The sequence below is a fragment of the Erythrolamprus reginae genome, chromosome Z (genome assembly GCF_031021105.1).
Source record: "Erythrolamprus reginae isolate rEryReg1 chromosome Z, rEryReg1.hap1, whole genome shotgun sequence".
In the NCBI taxonomy this organism is placed as follows: Eukaryota; Metazoa; Chordata; class Lepidosauria; order Squamata; family Dipsadidae; genus Erythrolamprus; species Erythrolamprus reginae.
The window spans coordinates 7,369,695-7,395,712 of NC_091963.1; the positions used below are offsets into that span (position 1 = coordinate 7,369,695).

A 26,018-nucleotide genomic window follows, 5' to 3' on the forward strand; every position below is an offset into this window, starting at 1 on the left:
ACAGCGAAGTATTTTTTTAATTAATATTTTTGAAAAACTGTGGTATAGACTTTTCGCGAAGTTCGAACCCGCGAAAAACGAGGGAACACTGTATTACAAAGTCCATCCTGTGTGGCCCTCAAGAAGTAGTGGGCTACTAGCCAGAATGCTAAATTGTGCTCGCTGCGGCAGCTTGTAAATTCTTGCGCGGCCAATGCAATTTTGCTTCTGCACCTGTGGAGGTAGGAAAATCGCAGGTGTGCCCGTGTTTTGGTGAGGTTTTTTTGCTTCCACGCATACCAAAACACTGGCGCACCTGCGGCTCTGCGCAATTTTGCTACCTCCACAGATGCAGAAGCAAAATCGCCCTGGCCCCACAAGCACTTATGAGCCGCGGTGGTGAGCGCAATTTAGCATTCCGGCTAGTAGCCCACCGCTGCCCTCAAGGGTTACTTGCACTGTGATACAGATAGTTATAGCAAAAGTTCTTTTCTAAACAATGTGAAAACTAACGCTTTATGTACTGTTTCGTCTATTGTTAGTAAAACAGAATGTCCCTTGAACACCGTTTGTGTCAAGGACAAAAATAATCCTGATTTCGGATACACCAGTTTTGATCACTTGGGTTGGGCGTTTCTATCCTTATTTCGATTGATGACACAGGACAGCTGGGAACGTCTCTACAGACAGGTAAACTTTCTAGACAATTACAGTAAATATAAGAAATGTGCAAAACAGGGTGAAGGACATATTATCCCTACAGGACCATCTCTTGCCTCCTGTATCCCAGCGGCCGGTCTGGGCCCACGGAGTTGGCATTCTTCAGATCGTGTCATCCAAGCAATGGGGGAAGAGCCTTTTCTGTGAGGGCTCCGGCCCTTTAGAATCAACTCCCGCCCCAGAGGTTCGCACTACAGTAGTCCCTCACCTATCGCTGGTGTTACGTTCCAGACCTGGCCGCGATAGGTGAAATCCGCGATGGGGAATTTATCAACTGATAGTACTTATTTAAGTATTTATATTGTAATTGTTTGGTAAGTTTTCATTGTTTTAAGTGTTTATAAACCCTTCCCACACAGTATTTATTTTAGATACAGTATTTAAATACAGTATTTACAATTTTAGATATATATATATATTTTTTGAAAAACCTGCCGATCAAGTTCGGCGGGCTGTTTAAATCTGCCAATCGACTTCCTCAGAAACCCGCGATGAAGTGAAGCCGCAGTAGGTGAAGCGCGGTATAGCGAGGGACTACTGTACTTCCACTCTCCTGGCCGTTTGGAAGTGTTAAAGACACATCTTTGTTGGCAGGTTTGGGGCTGTTGAATATAGACATGCTGTTCCAACTCAGAGTCAGGGATGAATGTGAGTGTACGGTTCTAAATAACATGGGTTTTTTAGGTTTGGTAAATTAGTTTTTAGAATGTTTAAGGGATTTAGTTTTAAACTCTTAGTTTTGATTTTCAATTCCTGTTGTCTATTTGTATGTATCCATTTCATGTTGTAAGCCGCCCTGAGTCTCCAGACAAGAGCGACCTAGAAATCGAAATAATAAATAATAAATAAATAGTTGCTTGGAGAATGCAGTTCTTATCATATTTATTTATTTATTTATTTATTGATTGATTGATTGATTGGATTTGTATGCCGCCCCTCTCCGTAGACTCGGAGCGGCTAACAACAGTAATAAAAACAGCATGTAAATCCAATACTAAAACAACTAAAAAACCCTTATTGTAAAACCAAACATCCATACAAACAAACATACCTTGCATAAATTGTAAAGGCCTAGGGGGAAAGAATATCTCAGTTCCCCCATGCCTGACGGCCTATCCTATTTGAATGCCCTGGGTTGCATTAAATCATTGCCATTGGTCTCATATCAATGGTATAAAAACCATGGTCAAATTTATCCATGCAATAGTGGTGAATATCTGCAGCTCGGATGTAGGATGAAGGGGAAAAAATTGTTCTCAGAGCCTGTGAGTTGGTTTCCGAATGGATCGTTAACAGGCTAGTGTCTTCAGAGAGAGGCGGCATACAAATCTAATAATTTTTTTTAAAAAAATTATTATTATTATTATTAGTGAAGGCCAAATGTGGCTTTTTCAGGCTTGTGCCTTGGCATGCATATTTTCCAATGAGACACACCAGCAGTAAAATCTACTTACTTTCCCTACCGATTCAGACGTACATATTCAGAAGGCTTCGTGCCTGTACAAAGAGTAAAAAACAGGGAAAAAAAAGAAAATGGCAATGTCCGGGAAAATAATAATAATAATAATTAATAATAATAATAATAATTTATTAGATTTGTATGCTGCCCCTCTCCGGAGACTCAGAGCGGCTCACAACAATAATAAACAGTATACAAATCCAATACAAATCCTTCTCTGTGGCGGCTGCAGCCCTCTGGAATCAGCTCCCCCCCGGAGATTAGGACTACCCCCACCCTACTTGCCTTTCGCAAACTTTTGAAAACTCGTCTATGTCGCTAGGCATGGAGGAATTGATATATCCTTAGCTGCCTTGACTTTATGTATGGTGTGTTTGGGTTGTATGATAGTTTTTTAATAGGGGTTTTAAAACTGTTTTAACATTGGATTTGTATATGATGTTTTACTTGTTGTGAGCCGCTCCGAGTCCTCGGAGAGGGGCGGCATACAAATCTAATAAATTATTATTATTATTAATTATTAATACTTTAAAAAACCAATTAAAAACCCTTGTCATTAAAATTGTCACACAACCCAATCAAACTATAGAAACATAGAAACATAGAAACATAGAAGTTTGACGGCAGAAAAAGACCTCATGGTCCACCTAGTCTGCCCTTATACTATTTTCTGTATTTTATCTTAGGATGGATATATGTTTATCCCAGGCATGTTTAAATTCAGTTACTGTGGATTTATCTACCACGTCTTTACTCTTTCAGTAAAATAATATTTTCTCATGTTGCTTTTGATATACATAAACCGTAATAGCTAGGGGGTATATCAATTTCCCGATGTCTGGTGACATAGGTGGGTTTTCAACAACCTGCGAAAGGCGAGGAGGGTGGGGGCAGTTCTAATGTCCGGGGGGAGTTGATTCCAGAGGGCTGGGGCCACCACAGAGAAAGCTCTTCCCCTGGGTCCCACCAGACGGCATTGCTTAGTTGACGGGACTTGGAGAAGGCCAACTCTGTGGGACCTAATCAGCCACTGGTGTGGGACCTAATCAGCTGCGTGGCAGGCCTGGGTCGCTGATGGTTCCAGTGACCCAGGCCACCAAGTTACTACCGGTTCTATAGAATTGGTCCAAACCGGGGAGAGCCCACCTCTGGTTTAATGTATTTGTTTTGGGATCGCAAAGAAACCAGGGTTCTCTGATTTTCATTTACAGGTTATCAGAACATCTGGAAAATCGTACAGCGTATTTTTTTTAATCGTCATCTTTCTGTGCTCGTTCTATCTTTTCAATTTAATCCTGGCTGTGGTTTCAATGGCCTATGAAGAGCAAAATAAAGCAACTCTAGCACAGACGAAGGCAAGAGAGGTGTTACTTAAAGAAGCCAAAAAAGTGCTGAGGGAACAAAAGGTTTGTAAATAACATTTAGGACCGCGGATCTCTATACAAGAAGTCCTCGACCTACAGTAGTTCATTTAGTGACTATTCAAAGTTTCGCTAGTGTACCGAAGAATGTGACGTGACCTTTTTTCATAGTTAGGACCTTTGCAGCATCCCTATGATCCTGTGATTTAAATTCAGATGCTTGGCAACTGGCATGTACTTATGACAATTGCAGTGTCCCAGGGTCTTGTAATCCCCTTTGGTGACCTTCTGACAAGCAAAATCAATGGGGAAGACAGATTCACTTCACAACCAGATTACTAATTTATCAATCTGCAGCGATTTACTTAACAATGGTGACAAGAAAAGTTGGAGCAAAACTCACTTAACAAATGTCTCACTTACCAACAGAATTTTTTGGACTCAATTATGATTGTAAGTTGAGGACCAGCGTTCCCCGTAAGCTGCGCCCATGCGCACGCCCCTAAATACACACCCCAGCGCACCCTTTTCCACGGGCGCGCGTTCCCCATCCCCCTGCCAGCCCCAGTGAGAAAAAGAGAGAGAGAGCAAGAGGGGGAGAGAGAAAGAGAGAGAAATGACTCTTGATTTAAAGCATATGGTAAAAAGCACCCAAATAATAACAGAGAAAAAAAAACCCCAGCCGTTTGTGTGTGTGTGAACTCTTGAACCATTTTCAATAGCTGTTATTGGAAATGGTTCAAGAGTTCACACACACGCACACACACACACACACAAGGGGGGAGGAGACGGATGGAAAAAGAGGAGAAGATAGTAATAATAGTAATAGATTTTGGTATTGTTTTATTATTAATTTATTTTAATAAAAAAGAAGGGAATTTTTTCTTGTTTGTTTGTTTGTTTGTTTACTTACTTACTTACTTACTTACTTACTTACTTAATTACTTACTTACTTATTTATTTATTTATACTTCTATGCCGCCCAGTCCCAAAGGGACTGCCGCTCAGACACTATACTTTCCCGCCCACACAGAAAAAAAATTAGAGGGAACATTGTTGAGGACTATCTGTATTACTGAAAGAATCTATTGCCCACATGAACTAGGAAGAAAATGCATCATTAATATATGGTTTCCGTGTTCTTCATTGAAATAATATTCTCCATAGGGTTCTTTGTGGTTTTTTTGGGGTGTGTGTGTTGTTTTTGTATTTTTAACTTCATTGTTTTGTTTTTTGATGTTTGTATATTGCTTAAAGTCTTTATGAGTTATGGGCACCTACATAAATTCATTAAATAAATAAATAAAATTATTCTTGTAACATAAAAATACAGTGTTCCCTCGATTTTCGCGGGGGATGCATTCCGAGACCGCCCGCGAAAGTCGAATTTCCGCGAAGTAGCGATGCGGAAGTAAATACACTATTTTTGGTTATGAACAGTATCACAAGCCTTCCCTTAACACTTCAAGCCCCTAAATTACAATTTCCCATTCCCTTAGCAACCATTTAGATTATTACTCACCATGTTTATTTATTAAAGTTTATTAAAAAAAATATTTATTAAAGGCGGACGAAAGTTTGGCGATGACACATGACGTCATCGGGTGGGAAAAAACGTGGTATAGGGGGGAAAAACGTGAAGTATTTTTTAATTAATATCTTTGAAAAACCGTGGTATAGACTTTTCGCAAAGTTCGAACCCGCGAAAATCAAGGGAACACTGTACAGAATTTGGGAAAAAGGTAGTAACATGCAAATAACTAAATAAAATCAACAACTAAATAAGCATCGAAACAGTTCAATGAAAAATATGCTATAAGTGTATGCACAACTTTTGGGTGGAAATCATAAAAGTTTGTACCACAGAATAGACAGCTATTATTATTATTATTATTATTATTATTATTATTATTATTATTATTATTAATTAGATTTGTATGCCGCCCCTCTCCGGAGACTCAGAGCGGCTCGCAACACAAAATACAGTACAAATCCAACAATAAAAAGCAATTTAAAACTCTTAGTATAAAAAACAATCATAGATCTCAGACAAACCTTATGTAAAAATGGGAAACGGCCCAGGGGAATCAATTTCCCCCTGCCTGACAGCAGAGGTGGGTTTTGAGGAGTTTGCGAAAGGCAAGGAGGGTGGGGGCAATCCTAATCTCCAGGGAGAGTTGATTCCAGAGGGTCGGGGCTGCCACAGAGAAGGCTCTTCCCCTGGGTCCTGCCGGACGACATTGTTTCGTCGACGGGACCCGGAGAAGGCCAACTCTCTGGGACCTAACCGGTTGCTGGGATTCGTATACATCTATACATTTCAGGGCATTGTTCATCAAAAAGCATCAATGTGTATTAAATGCAAACATCAAAACAAATGAAGAATATCAAAGGTTAAGAAGCTATTCGTAATCATTTAAAACTCTTCCTTTAAAAACAAAACCTCTTCAACACAACATATCAGGAAAAAAATTATAGATTTCTCAAAATCTGTTGAATGGCAGATGTAGAAATTAGAACCAATCTGCTAGGGACTGTGGCAAAATTATTAAAAGTGTATACTCTTTTTAATCAATATTTTCTGACTTAACATTTTAAAGTGGAGGGAGTAATATAAATAATATCAATGTCAGGCTAGGTGAGACTATATGTGTGTGTGTGTGTGTGTGTGCGTGCGTGTCTACAGTTAGTCCTTGACTTATGACCAAAACTGAGCCCAAAATTTCTCTTGCTAAGTGTGGCATTTGTTAAGTCCATTTTACAAACTTTCTTGTTAACTGAATCATTGCAGTTGTTAAATTAATAATATGGTTGTTAAGTGAATCTGGTTTCCCCATTGATTTTGCTTGTCAGAATATCACAAAAGAGGACCATATAACGCCTAGGACTTTACAAACATCATAAATGTGAGTGAGTTGTCAAACATCTGAAATTGGATCACATGACTATGTGGATACTGCAATGTCATAAGGGTGAAAAACAGTAATAACTCACTATTTTCAGTGTTATTGAACTGTGGTAAATGAAGGACTCCCTCTAATATTAGTGTCATGCTGAAGGAGACTGTTTATATGTGTGTGACACACGCACACGCCAACATGAATGTATATATGTATGTATGTACATGTACATGCTAAATTAATTTGTCCCCTATCTTGCTGTGGGGCTAATTGACTTACAGAAATTAAAAGGAAGGAATGAAAAGAAAGTAAACAAAATAATGAACTGTACGATAAACAACGAAAAAGTAAATTAAGTAAACTGCAAGAATGCATCAATACAATAGCAAAAGATGGACAGATGGAACCAGAGAATGGTACACTTGTGTGTTTGTGTGTGTTTGTAATCAATCTTCAACCCAGCAGCCATCTCTCTCTATTTATATATGAATATGTATGTCTCTACCTCTATAATCTGTATCTATGTCTGTGTGTATGTATAATTAATCTTCAATCCAATCACCACCACACTCCTCCCTCCCTCCCTCCCTCCCTCCCTCCATCTCTCTCTTTTCTTAATCAACTATTGATTCATATTGACCCTGCTTACCTTACAAGATGTGCTGGGACATCAGTGTCTATGTTTATTTCTTTTGTAGCATAACAGTTTTTAGAAGGTCTGTGTTCTTTTTACTTATTGCTGCTACTACTACTCCTCTTACAATGCATGCTTGGAAAAAAAATATGTTTCAGGAACTAGTTTCCCAAAGTCTCCTGGCATTGTCGAACGAAAGCTTGGAAATGGCAAGTGAAGAATCTGAAAATAAAAAAAGCAAAAGAAGATTTAAGAGAAAGAAGAAACGCAAAACCACAAAATCCAAAACCTACGGAGAAGACGAAACAATGTTTTATTCACCACCTGATAAAAGCCAAAAGGAACTTGTAAGTTTAGGCAGTTTAACCTTTTAAACAGAGTGCAAGATGTATCAATCTCATTTAGCTGGATTTTGATGATCTAGGTGAATATACAGAATTTTTAAGGCAACAAGGTGCTATATTTTCATTTCATAGATTTATAAATCTATGTCAAATTGAAAAAACAACCTTGAAAAATGCTTTATCTAGTTGCATCTATAATTTTATTCCAATTGCAGTTTTACATTCTACCTCTGGTTTTTAACTTAACAATGTAGAATTGCTTTTTCTAAATGTGTTTCATGATTAGTGTGCATTTTTCCCCCAACAACATCTTCAGGATAGATTAAAAGAAGCAGAATGCTGGTGTACAGAATGGTATGTAATAGAGGTATGTTCAGATGAACTTACCTGTATTATACAGTGGAACATCCTTCCTGGGGTTTGGGTTTTCCATCACTGCTGGTTTTCAACCAAAGTCTGGGATAGTAGGAGGGTGGTCTAGTGTTGCCGTTCTCCGACACTATGATTTTGTGATTTTTGCCTTATTCTTCTGCTTGGATTGTGGGTCATGTCCGGATATATATGCAGAGTAATGCAGGAGGACTAGATAAGATATCAGAATATATTGTGGCAATTAATGAACCAGATATATGACGGAGACATATTTGTAGAAAACAATAGTTTTACTCTTCAGTGCAAAATATCTCCTGCTTCAGTCTTCTATATGTAGGAACTTTACATTAGCTATATTCAGCTTACTTACAAGTAGATATTCAACCAATCCAGGTTACAAGTAGATACTAAACCAATCCAGATTTCCAGTAGATACTAAACCAATCCAGGTTTCTTTGTATCACTATTACTACTCTACTCAATATCTAACTCACACTCAAACTACTCCAGCCAGCCAACTAACAACCACCACCATCAACAGCAAACAACAGCAGACAACCACAGAATCATGGTGAAGTTGATTTGCATCTTATACTGCTCTGGCCCAATCACATTGCAGTTCTCACCCAATGACTCAGCATTAGCATGCTTACATTCTACTTTTTACCTTATATGGTAATACAATGAAGTATCACCCAGGATTGCTAATCCTGACAAGTCACAGCAATTGTTACTCCCCAAGATCCTATCCCTCCTGAATGCTCAGAGCTATCCTAAAGAATGTATTTCTCTTCCCTGAATAGTTCAACTCACCAAAAAATGCTTAAGGTCTTTGGGGGAAAAATGGACCTGGCAGCAGAACAAATTGGCAAGCTATTTTTCCCCCTTTATTTCCATACAGTAAAGAAGAATGATGGCTTTGTGGGTTCCATTCATACCATAGCAGTCATTCTTTTAAATGGAATAGGTTACAAGTGCCGGCAATTTTATTGTCCTTTTGTTTTAAAATGGGATTTAGGTGATTTTTGTTGCTTTAACATCTGCAATATCTCGGTTCTGCATGACAAAACACCTAGAATAATGTGATACCTCTAACAATTATATTCAATTAATATACCACTAAGCAAATGTTTATCAACTGTTTTAAATAAGACTTTAAGCTATTCAAGAGGATCTTAAGCAGTAGTGGGTTCCTACCGGAATAATGAATAACAGTAATTAATAATAATAATAATAATTTATTAGACTCCTATGCCATCCCTCTCTGGAGACTCAGGGCGGCTCACGACAACAATAACACAATATAATATAAATCTAATAATTAGAACTATAGCTAAAACCCATTATCTTAAAAACAAGCAGTAATACACAATCAACACTCACTATTGCAATCATACCCACACATAACCTTTAATGGTCAGAAGGGGGCGGCATGTGCTAGTTGCCCCATGCCTGGCGACATAGATAGGTCTTAAGGCTCTTGCGAAAGGCGGGGAGGGTGGGGGCAGTCCGAATCTCCGGAGGGAGCTGGTTCCAGACGGTCAGGGCAGCCACAAAGAAGTCAACATTGTCTGGTTGGTGGGACCTGGAGAAGGCCGACTCTGTGGGGCCTGATTGGCCACTGGGATTTGTGCGACAGAAGGCAGCCCCGTATGTAGTCTGGTCCGATGCCATGTAGGGCTTTATAGGTCATCACCAACACTTTGAATTGTGTCCGGAACCAATCGGCAACCAGTGCAGGCCCCGGAGTGTTGACGAAACATGGGTATGGATAAGGACCCCACACCACTAGCAAAAGTTGAGCGTAGCTTCGGGTGTCTTTTATTTTATTATTTATTACTTAGATTTGTATGCCGCCCCTCTCCGAAGACTCGGTGTGCTCATGGGTCCACCTTCTGCCGCACGAATCCCAGTGTGCACATGCATCCCAGCATGTTTTTGCTTCTGCGCATGTGCAGGAAGCTAAATCTCACGAGCGGACACACGCACATATGAGATTTCAGTGATGTTTTGTCTCTGTGCAAGCACGGAAGCAAAAAACTCTGCTGAATCTTGTACATGCGCGCATTCCCTAAGGAGATTTTACTTCCTGCGCATGCGCAGAAACAAAAACACGATGGAACACGCATGCACGCAAGACACTCAAAGCTGCGCATTTTTGATTTGATTTGATTTGATTTGATTTGTATGCTGCCCCTCTCTGTAGACTCGGGGCGGCTAACAACAGTAATAAACAGCATGTAACAAATCTAATGTTTAAAATAATTTAAAAACCCTTATTAAAACCAAACATACACACAAACATACCATGCATAAATTGTATAGGCCTGGGGTGAAAAGCCTGACGACAGAGGTGGGTTTTAAGGAGCTTACGAAAGGCAAGGAGAGTGGGGGCAATCCTGATCTCTGGGGGAGCTGGTTCCAGAGGGTCGGGGCCACCACAGAGAAGGCTTTTCCTCTGGGTCCTGCCAGACGACATTGTTTAGTTGACGGGACCCGAAGAAGACCGACTCTGTGGGACCTAACCGGTCGCTGGGATTCGTGCGGCAGAAGGTGGACCCATGAGCACACCAGTAGCAGCAATTCCGCCCCGATCTTAACCTAAGATATTTTCTAGGAAATTATTCTCCTGCACTCACCCAGTAAGAGTTATTTCAATGAAGGGGTACATTAATAGTTCAAACATTTACTTTATTCAGTGAAGTGAGGGTGGTTTCTTTTTCCTTTCACAGAAAGAGGTGGTGATGTCCTTTCAACTACCGCTTGAAGTGCTTGATGATCCACTTCAAAGGCAGAAATTAACAAGTGCCGCCAATGTGATTAGCAAAACTATGGGTGAGTGAAAAGATAACAAAATAATTTTCAAAAATATAATGGGCAGGATTTTTAATTATTTTAATTGCTTGGTAAAAAGGGAAAATACTTACTTACTTACTTACTTACTTACTTACTTACTTACTTACTTACTTACTCATTTATACATTCATTCTTTCATTTATTTATTTATTTATTTATTTATTTTGTCCAATACAAATTGAAAGTTAAACAGAATAAAAACACGTAAATAGTAAATATCAGGGAAAGGATAGAAAAAAAAGATATGAAAATAGAATACGTCAATGGAGAGTAGAGGAAAAGATATATGAATGGAAGAAAAGATATATAGGAGGGGCAAATACTTCAGCCTCTTTTCCCCTTTCCTTCACCTCCCCTTCTCTGTTGAAAATAAAAACACAAAAAGTATTAGACTGGAATATTTTTGAAGATTCCTCTGCAGACCTCGATGAACTCACAGATAATGTAACATCATATGTCAGCTTCTGTGAAGACCTATGTTACTAGGAACTTGTAAATATACGTTGACAATAATCCTTGGCTCACAGCTAAATTTAAACAGCTATATCGTTCCAAAGAGGAAGCCTACAGAAAAGGTGTTACAGTGGTCCCCCGAGTTTTGCGATCTCGAGCATTGCGAAACGCTATATCGCGATTTTTCAACCCGGAAGTAAAAACACCATCTGCGCATGCGCGCCCTTTTTTCTATGGCCATGCATGCGTAGATGGCGCCGGGCAGATCAGCTGCTGGGCGGCTTCCCTGGGTCTTCCCCCTCTTGCTGGCGGGAGGGTGAGCGGCGGGCATCAGCGAGGAGTTTGCGTGGGCGGCGGGGAAACCCCAGCGCCGCTTCCCAGCTGAGTCCTGAAGCCAAACGCGGAAGTTCGCTTCAGGACTCAGCTGGGACGCGGCGTGAGCGAACGGCGTGGGCGGGCGAAGGGCGGGCGCGCGGGCAGGCAGGCGGCGGACAAGCGGCGGGTGGACAAGCGGCGGGGCGCGGCAGCAGCGAGGAGTTTGCGTGGGTGGCGGGGAAACCCCAATCTTCGGCTCCTCGCTGCTGCGGCGGAAGTAAAAACACCATCTGCGCATGCGCAGATGGTGTTTTTACTTCCGCACCGCTACTTCGTGAAAAACCGATCATCGCGAGGGGTCCTGGAATGGAACCCTCGCGATAATCGGGGGACCACTGTATAAGGTGTACAATCAGGACAGAAATGTATTAACAAGGGAGATCAGAGAAGCAAAAAAGAAGCTACTTTGAAAAGCTGAGAAATCAGTTATCAACAAATGAACCAGCAAAACCCCTGCAAATATGTTGAAGACTCTTAAAAACATTATTTTTAATATTAGATTTGTTTCACTGTTATATTGTTTCTATTATTGTTGTGAGCCACCCCGAGTCTTCGGAGAGGGGCGGCATACAAATCTAATAAATAATAATAACAATAATAACAACAACAACACCCAGTTACAGCAAACCTCCTTCCCAAGCTGAAGGAAACCAGTAACTGGCAGATGACCTGAATGTGTTCTACTGCAGGTTTGAAAGGAAAATGCAACCTCTATCCCAGATGCACCAACAACAGCCAAACCTCCTACAACTGACCCCATCCCACTGGGTACACAACCCCTGGTGATCACAGAAAAGGAAGTTCAAGATCCATTTCACAGACAGAAGCCAGGAAAAACACCAGGCCCAGACTGGATAACTCCTTCTTGTTTAAAAGTCTGTGCTGATCAGTCCCCCCCCCCCCACTTTTTGCTCAAATCTTCAACAAATCATTAGAGATATACCATATTCTTTGGTGCTCCAAATGCTCCACTGTCATCCCAGTACCAAAGAAGCCCTCCATCAAGGAACTGAACGACTATGGACCAGTTGCTTTAACACATTTCAAAAGAGACACTGAAACTCTGGAGAAGGTGCAGAAAAGAGCAACCAAAATGATTAGGGGACTTGAAACCAAGACTTACAAAGAGAGACTGCGGGAACTGAGCATGGATAGCCTAGAGAAAAGGAGGGCCAGAGGGGACATGATAGCTGTATACAGGTATATGAGGGGTTGCCACAGAGAGGAAGGGGTCACTCTATTCTCCAGGGCACCAGAGGGCCAGACGAGGAACAATGGCTGGAAGTTGACCAAGGAGAGATTCAACCTAGAAGTAAGGAAGAACTTCCTAACAGTCAGAACAATCAACCAGTGGAACAACCAGCCTGCGGAGGTGGTGAACTCCCCAACTCTGGACACTTTCAAGAGGAGATTGGACTGCCACTTCGCTGGGGTGCTTTAGGATTCCTGCTCAGGCAGGGGGTTGGACTTGATGACCTGTATGGTCCCTTTCAACTCCAACAATAAATAAAATAAATAAATCCCACAACCCTCCCTTCATCTCCCAACCCACCGCCCCTCCTCAGCCATCCTACACTTCTCTACTTACCATCCCTTACCAACAAATGGACATCCCCAGCACTTCCAACAAAGAATAGGAAAGCATGCCCCTTACTACCTCAATTCAATCCAACTTCAATTCAACTCAATCCAATTTCATTCCTGAACACAAATTCAATCTCAAATGTAAACTAATCAATGCAAGAAGTATAATCAACAAGTTGTCTGAATTCCTCCTTCTACTTGACACCAACATATTTGACATAATCTTTGTTTGTGAAACATGGTTGAATACATCCTATCCTGACTCCATCATCACACCAAATACCTTGTTTTCCGGTCTGACCGTGAACCCCGCAGAGGAGGTAGTGTAGCTATATTCTATAGAAATTCACTCAGTCTAAAAAACATCCAAGTTGCATATGATCTTATCCTTCTTGAAACCAAAATATGTGATCTTTCCCTCAACACCACACTCCACTTCCTACTTTGCTACAGAGCTCCAGACTACGACATTACTCATGCAACAAAATTAACCTCCCTACTCACGTGGGCAACCTCCTGCCCCTATCCCATTATCTTCCTTGGTGACCTCAACCTACCACATATCAACTGGACCCTAAACGAATGCTCCACAGAACCTATACATACTGCCAGTGTTCCCTCTAATTTTTTGGGGGGGTGAGCGGAAAAGTATAGTGTCTGAGCGGCAGTCCCTTTGGGACTGGGCGGCACAGAAATATTAAACAAACAAACAAACAAACAAACAAACAAACAAACAAATTAAAAACCCACCCTGTTTTGCCTCAGAGAATTTCAAAATAAAATACTGTACTGTGTGTCTATAACAGTGAGCTCATAATAGGGCAACTCTATCAATATCAAAATGCCACTTAAATAGTTGAGCTAGTTTCAAACCAGATTTTTATTTTCTTTCTCTCTTCCTTACTCCCATTCTTTTTCTTTCTCTTTTCCTTCCTCTCTTTTTTCTATCTGTTTCTCTCTCTTCCTCTCTTCCTCTCTCTCTCCTTCCCTCTCACTCTTTCCCTCTCGGCTTCTGGGCAGGTTTGGAAAACTCTGAGTTGATGATGATTTTTAAGTGAGCGATTGCTCACTGCTCAGCTTAGAGGGAACTATGCATACTGCCCTTTACAATGCCGTCACCAGATTGGGACTTGAACAATTACTATCAAACAATATCAGACTCAATAGCTGTCTTGACCTCATATTCTGTAATAGCAAAAGCACTATCTATCTGTTGTATAATAATTATAACAACAACAACAACAACAACAACAACAACAACAACAACAACAACAGAGTTGGAAGGGACCTTAGAGGTCTTCTAGTCCAACCCCCTGCTTAAGCAGGAAACCCTACACTACTTCAGACAGATGGTTATCCAACATCTGCTTAAAAACTTCCACTATTGGAGCATTCACAGCTTCTGGAGGCAAGCTGTTCCACTGATCAATTGTTCTGACTGTCAGGACATTTCTCTTTACTTCTAAGTTACTTCTCTCCTTGTTTAGTTTCCACCCATTGCTTCTTGTTGTACCCTCAGATGCTTTGGAGAACAGGTTGCCTTCTTCTTTGTGGCAATATTGGAAGACTGCTATCATCTCCCTCCTGGTTCTTCATTTCATTAAACTAGCCATGCCAAGTTCCTGCAATTGTTCTTCATATATTTTAGCTTCCAGTCCCCTAATAATCTTTGTCGCTCTTCTCTGCACTCTTTCTAGAATCTCAATATCTTTTTTATAAATCCATTGTTTACAACGGGGTAGCTTGACCAGAAACTGAAAGTAAACACAGACATAATTGTGGACACATGACTATGGAGGAATTCAAAACACTGTATATGTATATCACATAGAAACATAGAAGACTGACGGCAGAAAAAGACCTCATGGTCCATCTAGTCTGCCCTTATACTATATATCACATGGCCCCAGGGCAGATGTTGGAACTTCAAAACCAGATTGTAAATGTCATTTTGGAGTCTGTTATAACATTGAAAAGCCACATAATGATAATAAATCGAGGAATAATGTGCAGCCAAGAATCTGAAAGCATTTTTTGATTAACAAACTTTATGAAAATATGCATCGTCTGTATTTCTTAGTTCAGATGCACTTTCAGGTTAAGCATGTGTGTTGGTACCAGTGATTACCTTGAAAGTTAAAACAGAAATTGTTATCCCGCACTAAGTTCTCAAATAATAACTCGTAATTATGTTTTCCTCTTGGTCTTCAGAATGGGAAGAATCCAAATTTGAATTTCCTCCCGGCCTGAAAGAAGCTGTGAAAAAGCATCTGACTTGGCAGTGCTGTTCGCTGTGGTTGCAAATAAAGGCTATATTGAAGAAAATAATGATGAATCCTTTAATGGAACTATTTATTACACTGTGCATTATCACAAATACCATGCTGATGGCGTTGGAAAAACTTTCATTATCATCAGAAGAGGTTACTAAAGGAAATAATGTAAGTGGATTCAGTCTCTTATTAAGGTGCATGCCAGCCAATAATTATGTTTTCTGGGAAAACGTTCCTTTTTGAAACCTTGGTACTCTAAATGTTGTACCTATTAATTACGCATTAAATTATTCATTTTCTTCTACTCAGTTCTCTGAACTCAGTCAGTTGCATAATGAAGTGGCCAGGGCATATTCAGGAGCAGTCAAGAAAACTCAAGATGGTTTTAATAATTGCCATTTTGATTTTTTTAAATGCCTTCTTATCCATTACGTACCCCGAAAGTAAGGCATGTCAGAGGTTTTGCAGAATTTGCTAGTATAAGGCACCCCCAGAAAATAAGGCATTGTCAGGTCTACATACAGTACAGTGGAAAAACATATGTTACCATTCAAAGCTGTTCATAGCGGTACCATAATAATGTGGTGTCCCCTGCTGGCCCCTTCCATCGCTTTGTACCGTCCAATACAACAGACACAGTCTGCTGCTGCCTCACCGCCATTACAGTCTCCACTACAGTGCGGAGACTGTAGTTCCTCTGGTGGCCGGAAGCTGCAATAGCGGGAGTATACTGTTGTACCATATAAGTGCCATCGTTTGTGTGTGCGGGTGGGTGCCATACTGACAGGTACCGTACCATAATCAGTGTACCGTACGGTACACTTTCTTTGGGGGTGTCAGCTTTTCTGCCTGTGAATTTGTCTTATTTGAGAAATACAAGGCACCCCCCGAAAATAAGACGTAGCACAACTTTTGGAGCAAAAATTAATATAAGACAGTGTCTTATTTTTGGGGAAACACGGTAGTACTACAGTTAGGGGGGCATTTGCCCAGGTTCGCTTGGTGGGGCCTAGGGGAAGAGCCTTCTCTGTGGGGGCCCCGGCCTTCTGGAATCAGCTCCCCCCAGAGATTTGCACTGCCCCCACCCTCCTTGCTTTCCGCAACCGTCTTAATTTATGTCGCCAGGCTTGAAGCGATTAGATCTTAGCCCCCTGGCTTATGAATATTAGTATGGTTGATGTCTGAATGGGAACGATTGATTTTTAACATAATTGGGAATTTTAGATTAGTTTATCTAGTTTTAATTCATTGGATTTAGCCATTTTATTGTCTCCTTTTATATGTTGTAAGCCGCAGTCCTCGGAGAGGGGCGGCAAATAAATCCAATAAAAAAATAAATGATAATCCTTCCATACGCATGAAAGCCATCTGGATGATTTTGGGCCAATCATCAGGAAAAGGGGGTTCTAGTCCCGCCTTATGCATAAAAACCTGTTGGGTGATTTTGGGCCAATCACCAAGAGACTCTGAGTTCTAGTTCTGCCTTATGCATGAAACCTGTCTGGGTGACCTTGAGCCACTCAATGTCTCTCAGCTCAACTCAGCTCACAAAGTTTGTTACTATAGGGAAACTCGGAGGAGGAAGGCGTATTCACCATTTTGAGTTACAGTACTTATGAAATAATGAAGGAGGGATAAAAAATATAATAAATGAATAAATAGACTTTGCTTTCTGCAATAACAAGTCTGGAGCAATCAGTCTTTCCTAGTTCTAATGCATTTTCTTGCAGGTCTTCACTGCGATTTTTACGGCTGAAATGGTGCTCAAGATGATTGCGCTGGATCCTTATTACTATTTTCAATGCTCCTGGAATGTGTTTGACTTCATTGTGGTTATTACAAGCATAATAACCCTGGCTCTGAATATCCGGGCACCGATTTTCAGAACGGTAATAAAGAACCCTTTTTCACTCGGTCTCAAGTATAAATCTTTTGTGTCCATCCTGTGGTCAAACGCCTACTTTTTAAGGGGAACGAATTAGAATGCTAAATCCGAGTCGTGAAGTGCCTTATTTTTGGCATTAATTTGGTTAGCCTTTGCTGGATGCCTATTCTGTGTTGTTGTCTTGGCGCAATACAAGATGAGGCCAAATAATATATAATAATGGCAATTACGTCTTGCTAATAGGATCTACTTCTCTTGAGCAGGTCTGCTAGAATAGTTAGTCACCAGAAAAACACCCTATGAAGCAGCATATTTACCGGTTGATACAGAGAGAATATTGCTGGCATCAGGAAGCATTTGTAATCTTCTTGGGCTCGTTAATGACAAACAGGCGCTATAGATAATTTCAGATGAAAATGTCATCTGAGACCACATTTGGAGTACTGTGTTCAGTTCTGGAGACCTCACCTACAAAAAGATATTGACAAAATTGAACGGGTCCAAAGACGGGCTACAAGAATGGTGGAAGGTCTGAAGTATAAAACGTATCAGGAAAGACTTAATGAACTCAATCTGTATAGTCTGGAAGACAGAAGGAAAAGGGGGGACATGATCGAAACATTTAAATATGTTAAAGGGTTAAATAGGGTTCAGGAGGGAAGTGTTTTTAACAGGAAAGTGAACACAAGAACAAGGGGACACAATCTGAAGTTAGTTGGGGGAAAGATCAAAGGCAACATGAGAAAGTATTATTTTACTGAAAGAGTAGTAGATCCTTGGAACAAACTTCCAGCAGACGTGGTTGGTAAATCCACAGTAACCGAATTTAAACATGCCTGGGATAAACATATATCCATTGTAAGATAAAATACAGGAAATAGTAAAAGGGCAGACTAGATGGACCATGGGGTCTTTTTCTGCCGTCAGTCTTCTATGTTTCTATGTTTCTTCTATCTTCTTGTGCAAGTGGGTATTTATACAAAAGGGCATTTTGAACTTCGTTTTGGTATGAATAGTCTGATGCATTTACAGTAGTCCCTCGCTATACCGCGCTTCACCTACTGCGGCTTCACTTCATCGCAGGTTTCTGAGGAAGTCGATCAGCAGATTTAAACAGCCCGCCGAACTCGATCGGCAGGTTTTTTTTAAAAAACAAAATCTAAAATTGTAAATACTGTATTTAAATACTGTACCTAAAATAAATACTGTGTGGGAAGGGTTTATAAACACTTAAAACAATGAAAACTTACCAAACAATTACAATATAAATACTTAAATAAGTACTATCAGTCGATAAATTCCCCATCGCGGATTTCACCTATCGCGGCCAGGTCTGGAACGTAACACCAGCGATAGGTGAGGGACTACTGTATTTTATCAATATAATGAAATGCGTTGCGTAATATAAAACTCAAATCTAACCACTGGGTTTCTTTGTTCTTTCCTTTCTTCCCCCAACCCTGATTTATCCCCAACAGCTGAGAATCTTCAAACTTTCTAAGTTTTGGCCAGCTTTAAATAAGCTTATGAAAATAATGTTGCATTCAGTAGGCCCTCTGGGTAATCTCACCCTTGTTCTGATATTCACTGTGTTCATTTTTGCCGTGGTTGGCAAGCAAGGCTTTGGGAACTATTACAGCAATGTCGCCGCTAACTCTAGCATCTGCAACAACGACGGCATGCCGAATTGTGCTTTCCGTAATAGTTCTGAGACGTGCCAGTTGCGTTGGCACATGAAGGATTTTTTGCATTCGTTTCTTATCATATTCCGAATTCTGTGCGGAGAATGGATCGCCACCATGTGGGAGTGCATGGAAGTCGCCGGGGAAGCATGGTGCATAATTCTGTTCATGCTGGTCCTGGTTTTAGGAAACCTGGTGGTGAGTTGTATTTTCGTCGGGGCTAATTTAAATTGGAGCCTTTCTCAGTTAACAAAACGAGGAGGGGGACTTTCCCCTCCAAAGTCCTGTCATCAAATTTCTTCTTCTGTAGACTTCTGGAATAATGCATAATGTGAATTCTCCTTTTATTTATTTTTATTTATTTATTCAATTTTTATGCCGCCCTTCTCCTTAGACTCAGGGCGGCATACAACATGTTAGCAATAGCACTTTTTAATAGAGCTAGACTATTACCCCCACAATCCGGGTCCTCATTTTACCCACCTCGGAAGGATGGAAGGCTGAGTTAACTTTGAGCCGGTGATGAGATTTGAACCGCTGACTTTCTTTCTTTCTTTCTTTCTTTCTTTCTTTCTTTCTTTCTTTCTTTCTTTCTTTCTTTCTTTCTTTCTTTCTTTCTTTCTTTCTTTCTTTCTTTCCTTCCTTCCTTCCTTCCTTCCTTCCTTCCGTTCTGCCAGCGTGTTTCAACTGCCCGTAATTACGGGGTAATAAGTCCAGGAAGACACACACCACACGATAAAAGGAAAACCCAAAAGTTTTTATAAACAGAGTCCTCGGAGAGGGGCGGCATACAAATCTAAATAATAAAATAAATAAAATAAAATAAAATAATCCTTCAGTTGTTGTCTCCTATGCATCACTCTACGCATGCGTGGATGTGTCTTTAATTCTTGTTCAGAATCCAAGGATGATACAGATGATAGATCTCCTCCTGGGCTGTTTGCCAAACTCCCCTCTTCCCTGTCACTCACGCTTCCTTGGTCAGAGGAGGCTTCGTCGGCAGATTCCATTGGGAGCATAACAAGCCTGTGGCATGTGGATGTTTCCCCCACATCCACTGCACATTCCTTGGGGCAGGAGCTGGGCCAGAGCTAACCACAACACCTTCCTTCCTTCCTTCCTTCCTTCCTTCCTTCCTTCCTTCCTTCCTTCTTTCTTTCTTTCTTTCTTTCTTTCTTTCTTTAACTTGTAAGCTACCTCTGGGTGCTTACAAACAATGTTAGATGAAAACTGAGATGTGCAAAATTTTAGGTCCATTTCCCTTTTCCGCAGGGAAAAGAGGGTGGGAGGCGGCGAGAATGCCTCTATATGAGGCTCACCACCCCGCCCTCAAACTTTGGGGCATGACGGGTGACCATGCCATGGCGCGAGCGGTGGTTCATGCTGCCCGACCTTGCCACAACCGCCAAAAGGGTGCCCGCATATGCAATAGTGCACACCCATAATGTAATGCCCTCCCCCCCATGCATTTACACACCCCCACACTGCCCCCGTCACTGAAGCCTGTGGGACTTCTGGTAGGCCCGTTGGGCTATTTTTTGCTGTCCCCATGGCTCAGGAAAGGGGATGGTGAAAAATGGCCCAAAAGCCAACCTGTTTCCAAATGTCTGGTTGGCCCGTTAGCCTGTTTTCGCCATCCGCAGGGTTCAGGAGGCTTTCCTGAAGTCCAGGGAGAGTGAAAACGGCTGAAAAGAAAGCTGAAAATCAGCTAGCCAGAGCATGCATCTGCACTGGAGTGAAATAGGGCAACATCTTCTGTGCCCTCAGATATGGCTCTGTGTGCCACCTGTGGCACGTGTGCCATAGGTTTACCGACACTGATATATAATATATAATTCCCCCTAATAGAGGAACTTGATTGTAGCTTCCTAACTCCCTCGCCTTCTGTTAAATGGTCAAGTGAGAAGCAGGTGAAAAATTATTTCAGGAGCAAAACTAAAGAGTTGGCAGTATTTGAGCACAGATGTTCTCATAGAATAATTTACAATGCAGTGGAAAAACCACAATTGAACCCATACCACATCTCGGCCATCAACACCCTTGAAAATGTCCAAAGATACTTCACCAGAAGAGCCCTTCACTCCTCCACTCGAAACACAATATCCCACGAAAGCAGACTATCAATCCTAGGTCTCGAAAGCTTAGAACTACGTCACCTAAAACACGATCTAAGTATTGCCCACAAGATCATATGCTGCAACGTTCTACCTGTCAATGACTACTTCAGCTTCAACTGCAACAACACAAGAGCACGCAACAGATTCAAACTTAATATTAACGGCTCCAAACTTGACTGTAAAAAATATGACTTCAGCAACCGAGCTGTCGAAGCATGGAACTCTTTACCTGACTCATTAGTGTCAACCCCTAACCCCCAACATTTTTCCCTTAGACTATCCACAATTGACCTCTCCAGGTTCCTTAGAGGTCAGTAAGGGGTGTGCATAAGTGCACCAGTGTGCCTTCCGTCCCCTGTCCAATTGACTCTCCTTATCTCATTTATCTTTTCTTCCTTTCAAATATGTTCACCTATACTTTTATATCTTTTCTTCTATTCTTTTCTTTTCTTCTATTATTACATATCTTTCTCTTCAATGTGCATTATGTATTGGACTAAATAAATAAATAAAATAAATAAATAAAATAATTTTCATTACAAAGCGAGACAGTTGTTATCTGAGTTTTGCCCAAAATCACCATCTTTCTTGTCTGTTAACTGCAGTTGCTATGTTAGTAACAAAGTTAAGTGAATCTGGTTTCCCCAAAGAAAAATCTTCTTGCTTTTCAGAAGATCTCAAAAGGAGATCACATGATTTTTGGACAGTCCAGTTGTCATAAACTTTGCCCCTTTTAAAACCTTCCTTGCCACATTTGTTAAGTGTATCACTTCGGTTAAATTAGTGATGCAGTTGTTTAGTGAACATCATTTCCCCATTGACTTTGCCTGTCAAAATGTCGCAAAAGGGGATGACATAACCCCAGGACATGGCAACAATCATAAATATGAGTCAGTGGGCAAGCATCTAATTTTTAATCATGTGACCATGGGAAATGCTACCATGGTCATCAGTGTGCAAAGTGGTCCCCAGTCCCTTTTTCAGTGCTGTTGTCTTCAAGTGGTCACTAAAGTCATGAGTCTATGGAGAGAGGCGGCATACAAATCCAATAAATAAATAAATTAATTAATGATTGTAAATCAAGGGCTTCTTGTCTCTTACTCTCCAATAGATACGAGAGTTATTTATTTATTTATTTATTTTATTATTTGGATTTGTATGCCGCCCCTCTCCGAAGACTCGGGGCGGCTCACAACAAGTGAAAAAAACAATCCAATATCTGGAAAGTAAGGTTACAAGACACGTAGCTCTCGCAGGGAATGTTCACGGGGGAAGTTGGTATTACTATCGTGTAGCGGAAAGCCAGCGGAAACAAATGAGCAGCGCCAGTGGTTGGTAGATCATCGACTGGTGTTGTGGTGAAGGTTGGAGATGAGCGTCCTCATTCCATTTCCCTCCAAGTGCAAAGTGTGTTGTACCTGAATGCTAAGGGCATGAACGCTGCTGCGATGGGTGCCCAGGATTTGTGTGTGATGGGTGCCCAAGATTTTTCTTAGTGATTGTTGAGTGGGGCTACCATTAAAAAGTGTTCAGAAACTCCAGATCATGCAGAACGCGGCCGTGAGAGCCATCGTGGGGCTTCCCAGATTCGCCCACGTATCTACAACACTCCGTGGCTTACATTGGCTGCTGATCAGTTTCCGGTCACAATTTAAAGTGTTGGTCATGACCTTTAAAGCCCTACATGGCATTGGACCAGAGTACCTACGGAACCGCCTGCTACCGCATGAATCCCAGCAGCCAATAAGGTCCCACAGAGTTGGCCTTTTCCGGGTCCCGTCGACTAAACAATGTCGTCTGGCGGGCCCCAGGGGAAGAGCCTTCTCTGTGGCGGCCCCATCCCTCTGGAATCAACTCCCCCTGGAGATTAGAATTGCTCCTACCCTCCTTGTCTTCCGTAAACTACTTAAGACCCACCTATACCGCCAGGCATGGGGGATTTGAGACATCTTTTCCCCAGGCTTATTATAATTTATGTTTGGTATGTATGTGCTGTTTGGTTTTTAATTATGATAGGGTTTTTAGTTATTTTTAATATTAGATTTGTGCCATTATAACATTGTTTTTATCGTTGTTGTGAGCCGCCCCGAGTCTTCGGAGAGGGGCGGCATACAAATCTAATAAATTGAATTGAATTGAATTGAATTTGAATTTTTTGGCTGAAGGAGAATGGGAATGGCACCACTGCATTGATTGACATTTGCTATCTGGAATATGGTGGTAAGTTTCATCTCCTGTCACAATACAGTTGAGAAGAGCTTTGCCTTCAATCTTGAAATGGTCAAAAACTTCTTGGGTGGCACTGATTTTGTGCGCTTCAGTAAGCATCTTGGGCGCCCATCACAGCAGTGTTCATGCCCTTAGCATTCAGGAAGCCTATTACAGCGCGCACTTCGCGCTTGGAGGGAAACGGAATGAGGACGCTCATCTCCAACCTTTGAAAATGTCCAAAGATACTGCACCAGAAGAGACCTTCACTCCTCCACTCAAAACAGAATATCTTACGAAAGCAAACTATCAATCCTAGGTCTAGAAAGCTTGGAACTATGTCGCCTAAAACACGATTTGAGTATTGCCCACAAGATCATATGCTGCAACGTCCTACCGGTCAATGACTACTTCAGCTTCAACCGCAACAACACAAGAGCACGCAACAGATTCAAACTTAATACGAACGGCTCCAAACTTGACTGTAAAAAGTATGATTTCAACAATCGAGTTATCGAAGCGTGGAACTCATTGCCGGACTCAATTGTGTCAACCCCTAACCCCCAGCACTTCTCCCTTAGACTCTCCACGATTGACCTCTCAAGGTTCCTAAGAGGCCAGTAAGGGGCGTACATAAGTGCACTGGTGTGCCTTTCGTCCCCTGCCCAATTGTCTTTCCTTTCTCTCACTTATCATATATATTTTCTTCCTTTCATATATCCTCTCCTCTAAGTTCACCTTCGCCCTCTTTTTATATTATCACATGTCTATTTTCTTCCTATGTATTTATGTATTGGACAAATGAATAAATAAAATAAATAAAATAAAACCTTCAACACAACGCCAGTCGATGATCTACTGACCACTAGCACTCCTCGTTCTCTTCCACGGGCTTCCCACTACATGATAGTAATAGCAACCTCCCCCGGGAACATTCACCGCGAGAGCTACGCGCCTTGTAACGTTAATTTCCGGATAACCCTCATAATTTTCTATTTTTTTTAAGAAATCTTGCTTTTTTTTCTCCATTTAGATCCTCAATCTCTTCATCGCTCTGCTGCTGAGTTCCTTCAGTATCAGCAACTCCGAGACAGAAGCAGATACCCACAAACCTGAGCCTGGAAAAGCTTTAGCACTCATCCACAGCGGGCTGCAATTTGTTAGACGTTTTCTGAGGGATTGGTGTTGCAACGTCTTCCTGAAGAAGATGAGGATAACAGGTGCGAAGAAGAAGAAGAAGGATGCAACCATCACCGAAAGGCCCTGTGATGCTGAACCCACAAAAGAGATTTCAGAGAACTTTGCTGGCAAGGAATCCTTTGGGAATTGGGATCAACTGCCGTGGGATAGAAAGCAGGAGGTTTTCGTGACGGATTACAAGGAGATTCCCATTGTCCCCTTAGCTGAACTGGAATCGTTAAGTGTCGAGGAAATGGACCCTAGTACCCTGGTAGGAAATAATTATTGTAACTTGCTGGGTTTTTAAAAAAATAATGTATAATTTAAAAAAATATTTCTAGTTTTTATAGAATAGAACAGAACGGAATGAAACAAACAGAATAGAATAGAGTAGAATTCTTTATTGGCCAAGCATTATTGGAGACCCAAGGATTTTGTCTTTGGTGCATATGCTCTCAGTGTACATAAAAGAAAATATACATTTGTCAAGAATCATGAGTGCAACACTTAATGATTGTCATAGGGTACAAATAATATAAATCGTAAGGATATGAGCAACAAGTTACAGTCATACAGTCATAAATATTTATTTTATTTATTTATTTATTGGATTTGTATGCCGCCCCTCTCCATAGACTCGGGGCGGCTAACAAGAGTAATAAAAAACAGCATGTAAATCCAATACAAAAACAGTTAAAAACCCTTATTTGTAAAACCAAACATACATACAAACAAACATACCATGCATAAATTGTAAAGGCCTAGGGGGAAAGAATATCTCAGTTCCCCCATGTCTGACGGCAGAGGTGGGTTTTAAGGAGCTTACGAAAGGCGAGGAGGGTGGGGGCAATTCTAATCTCCGGGGGGAGTTGGTTCCAGAGGGCCGGGGCCACCACAGAGAAGGCTCTTCCTCTGGGCCCCGCCAAACGACATTGTTTTGTTGATGGGACCCGGAGAAGTCCCACTCTGTGGGACCTAACTAGTCGCTGGGATTTGTGCAGCAGAAGGCGGTCCCTGAGATAATCTGGTCTGAGTCTTCGGAGAAGGACGGCATACAAATCTAATAAATAATAATAATAATTTTAAAAGATGGGTGATAGGAACAATAAGAAAAAACTAATAGTAATATTAGTGCAGCCTTAGTGAATAGTTTGACAGTGGTGAGGGAATTATTTGTTTAGCAGAGTGATGGCATTCAGGAAAAAAAACCTATTCTTTTGCCTAATAGTCTTGGTGTTTGGGATGGAACTTCTCGGTGTTGGAGAAACTCAAAGAGTAAAACATTTTGGCAGAGCAAACTGTTTCTTGGCTGTCTTTTTCCAGGACAACAATCTGCGAAAGAGGAGAGAAATGCACCAAGGCCAAAATCGAAGACTCTCTTCTCAAGCTTCTGAAAATACAAGTCCTTGGTCTTTGGATTTTCCCAAGGTAAATAAAAATGATCAAGTAGTGACATCTTCACTACTTGCAGAGAAAATTGTCCTTTGCATTCTCTAAAATTTGACCAGAGAAGTTACCATTCTTAGGTTACTCTTAAAAAAATGGTTCTAGCATGTACTGTGTTTCCCGCGAAAATAAGACCCTGTGTTATATTTTTACGAATCCTGAAATAAGAGCTTGGCCTTATTGCCATTCAC

The 26,018-nt window shown here is 41.1% G+C and overlaps 1 protein-coding gene across 1 annotated transcript in view; it reads left to right on the top strand.

Moving 5' to 3' along the window:
• LOC139153307 (sodium channel protein type 5 subunit alpha-like) overlaps positions 1-26,018 on the top strand; it is an 83,228-nt gene that overhangs the window by 24,639 nt on the left and 32,571 nt on the right. The window contains 9 exon segments of the mRNA XM_070727057.1: positions 522-669; positions 3,370-3,564; positions 7,212-7,400; positions 10,502-10,604; positions 15,249-15,478; positions 17,041-17,199; positions 18,674-19,075; positions 24,236-24,652; positions 25,705-25,809. Coding sequence (XP_070583158.1) covers positions 522-669; positions 3,370-3,564; positions 7,212-7,400; positions 10,502-10,604; positions 15,249-15,478; positions 17,041-17,199; positions 18,674-19,075; positions 24,236-24,652; positions 25,705-25,809 — 1,948 coding nt within the window.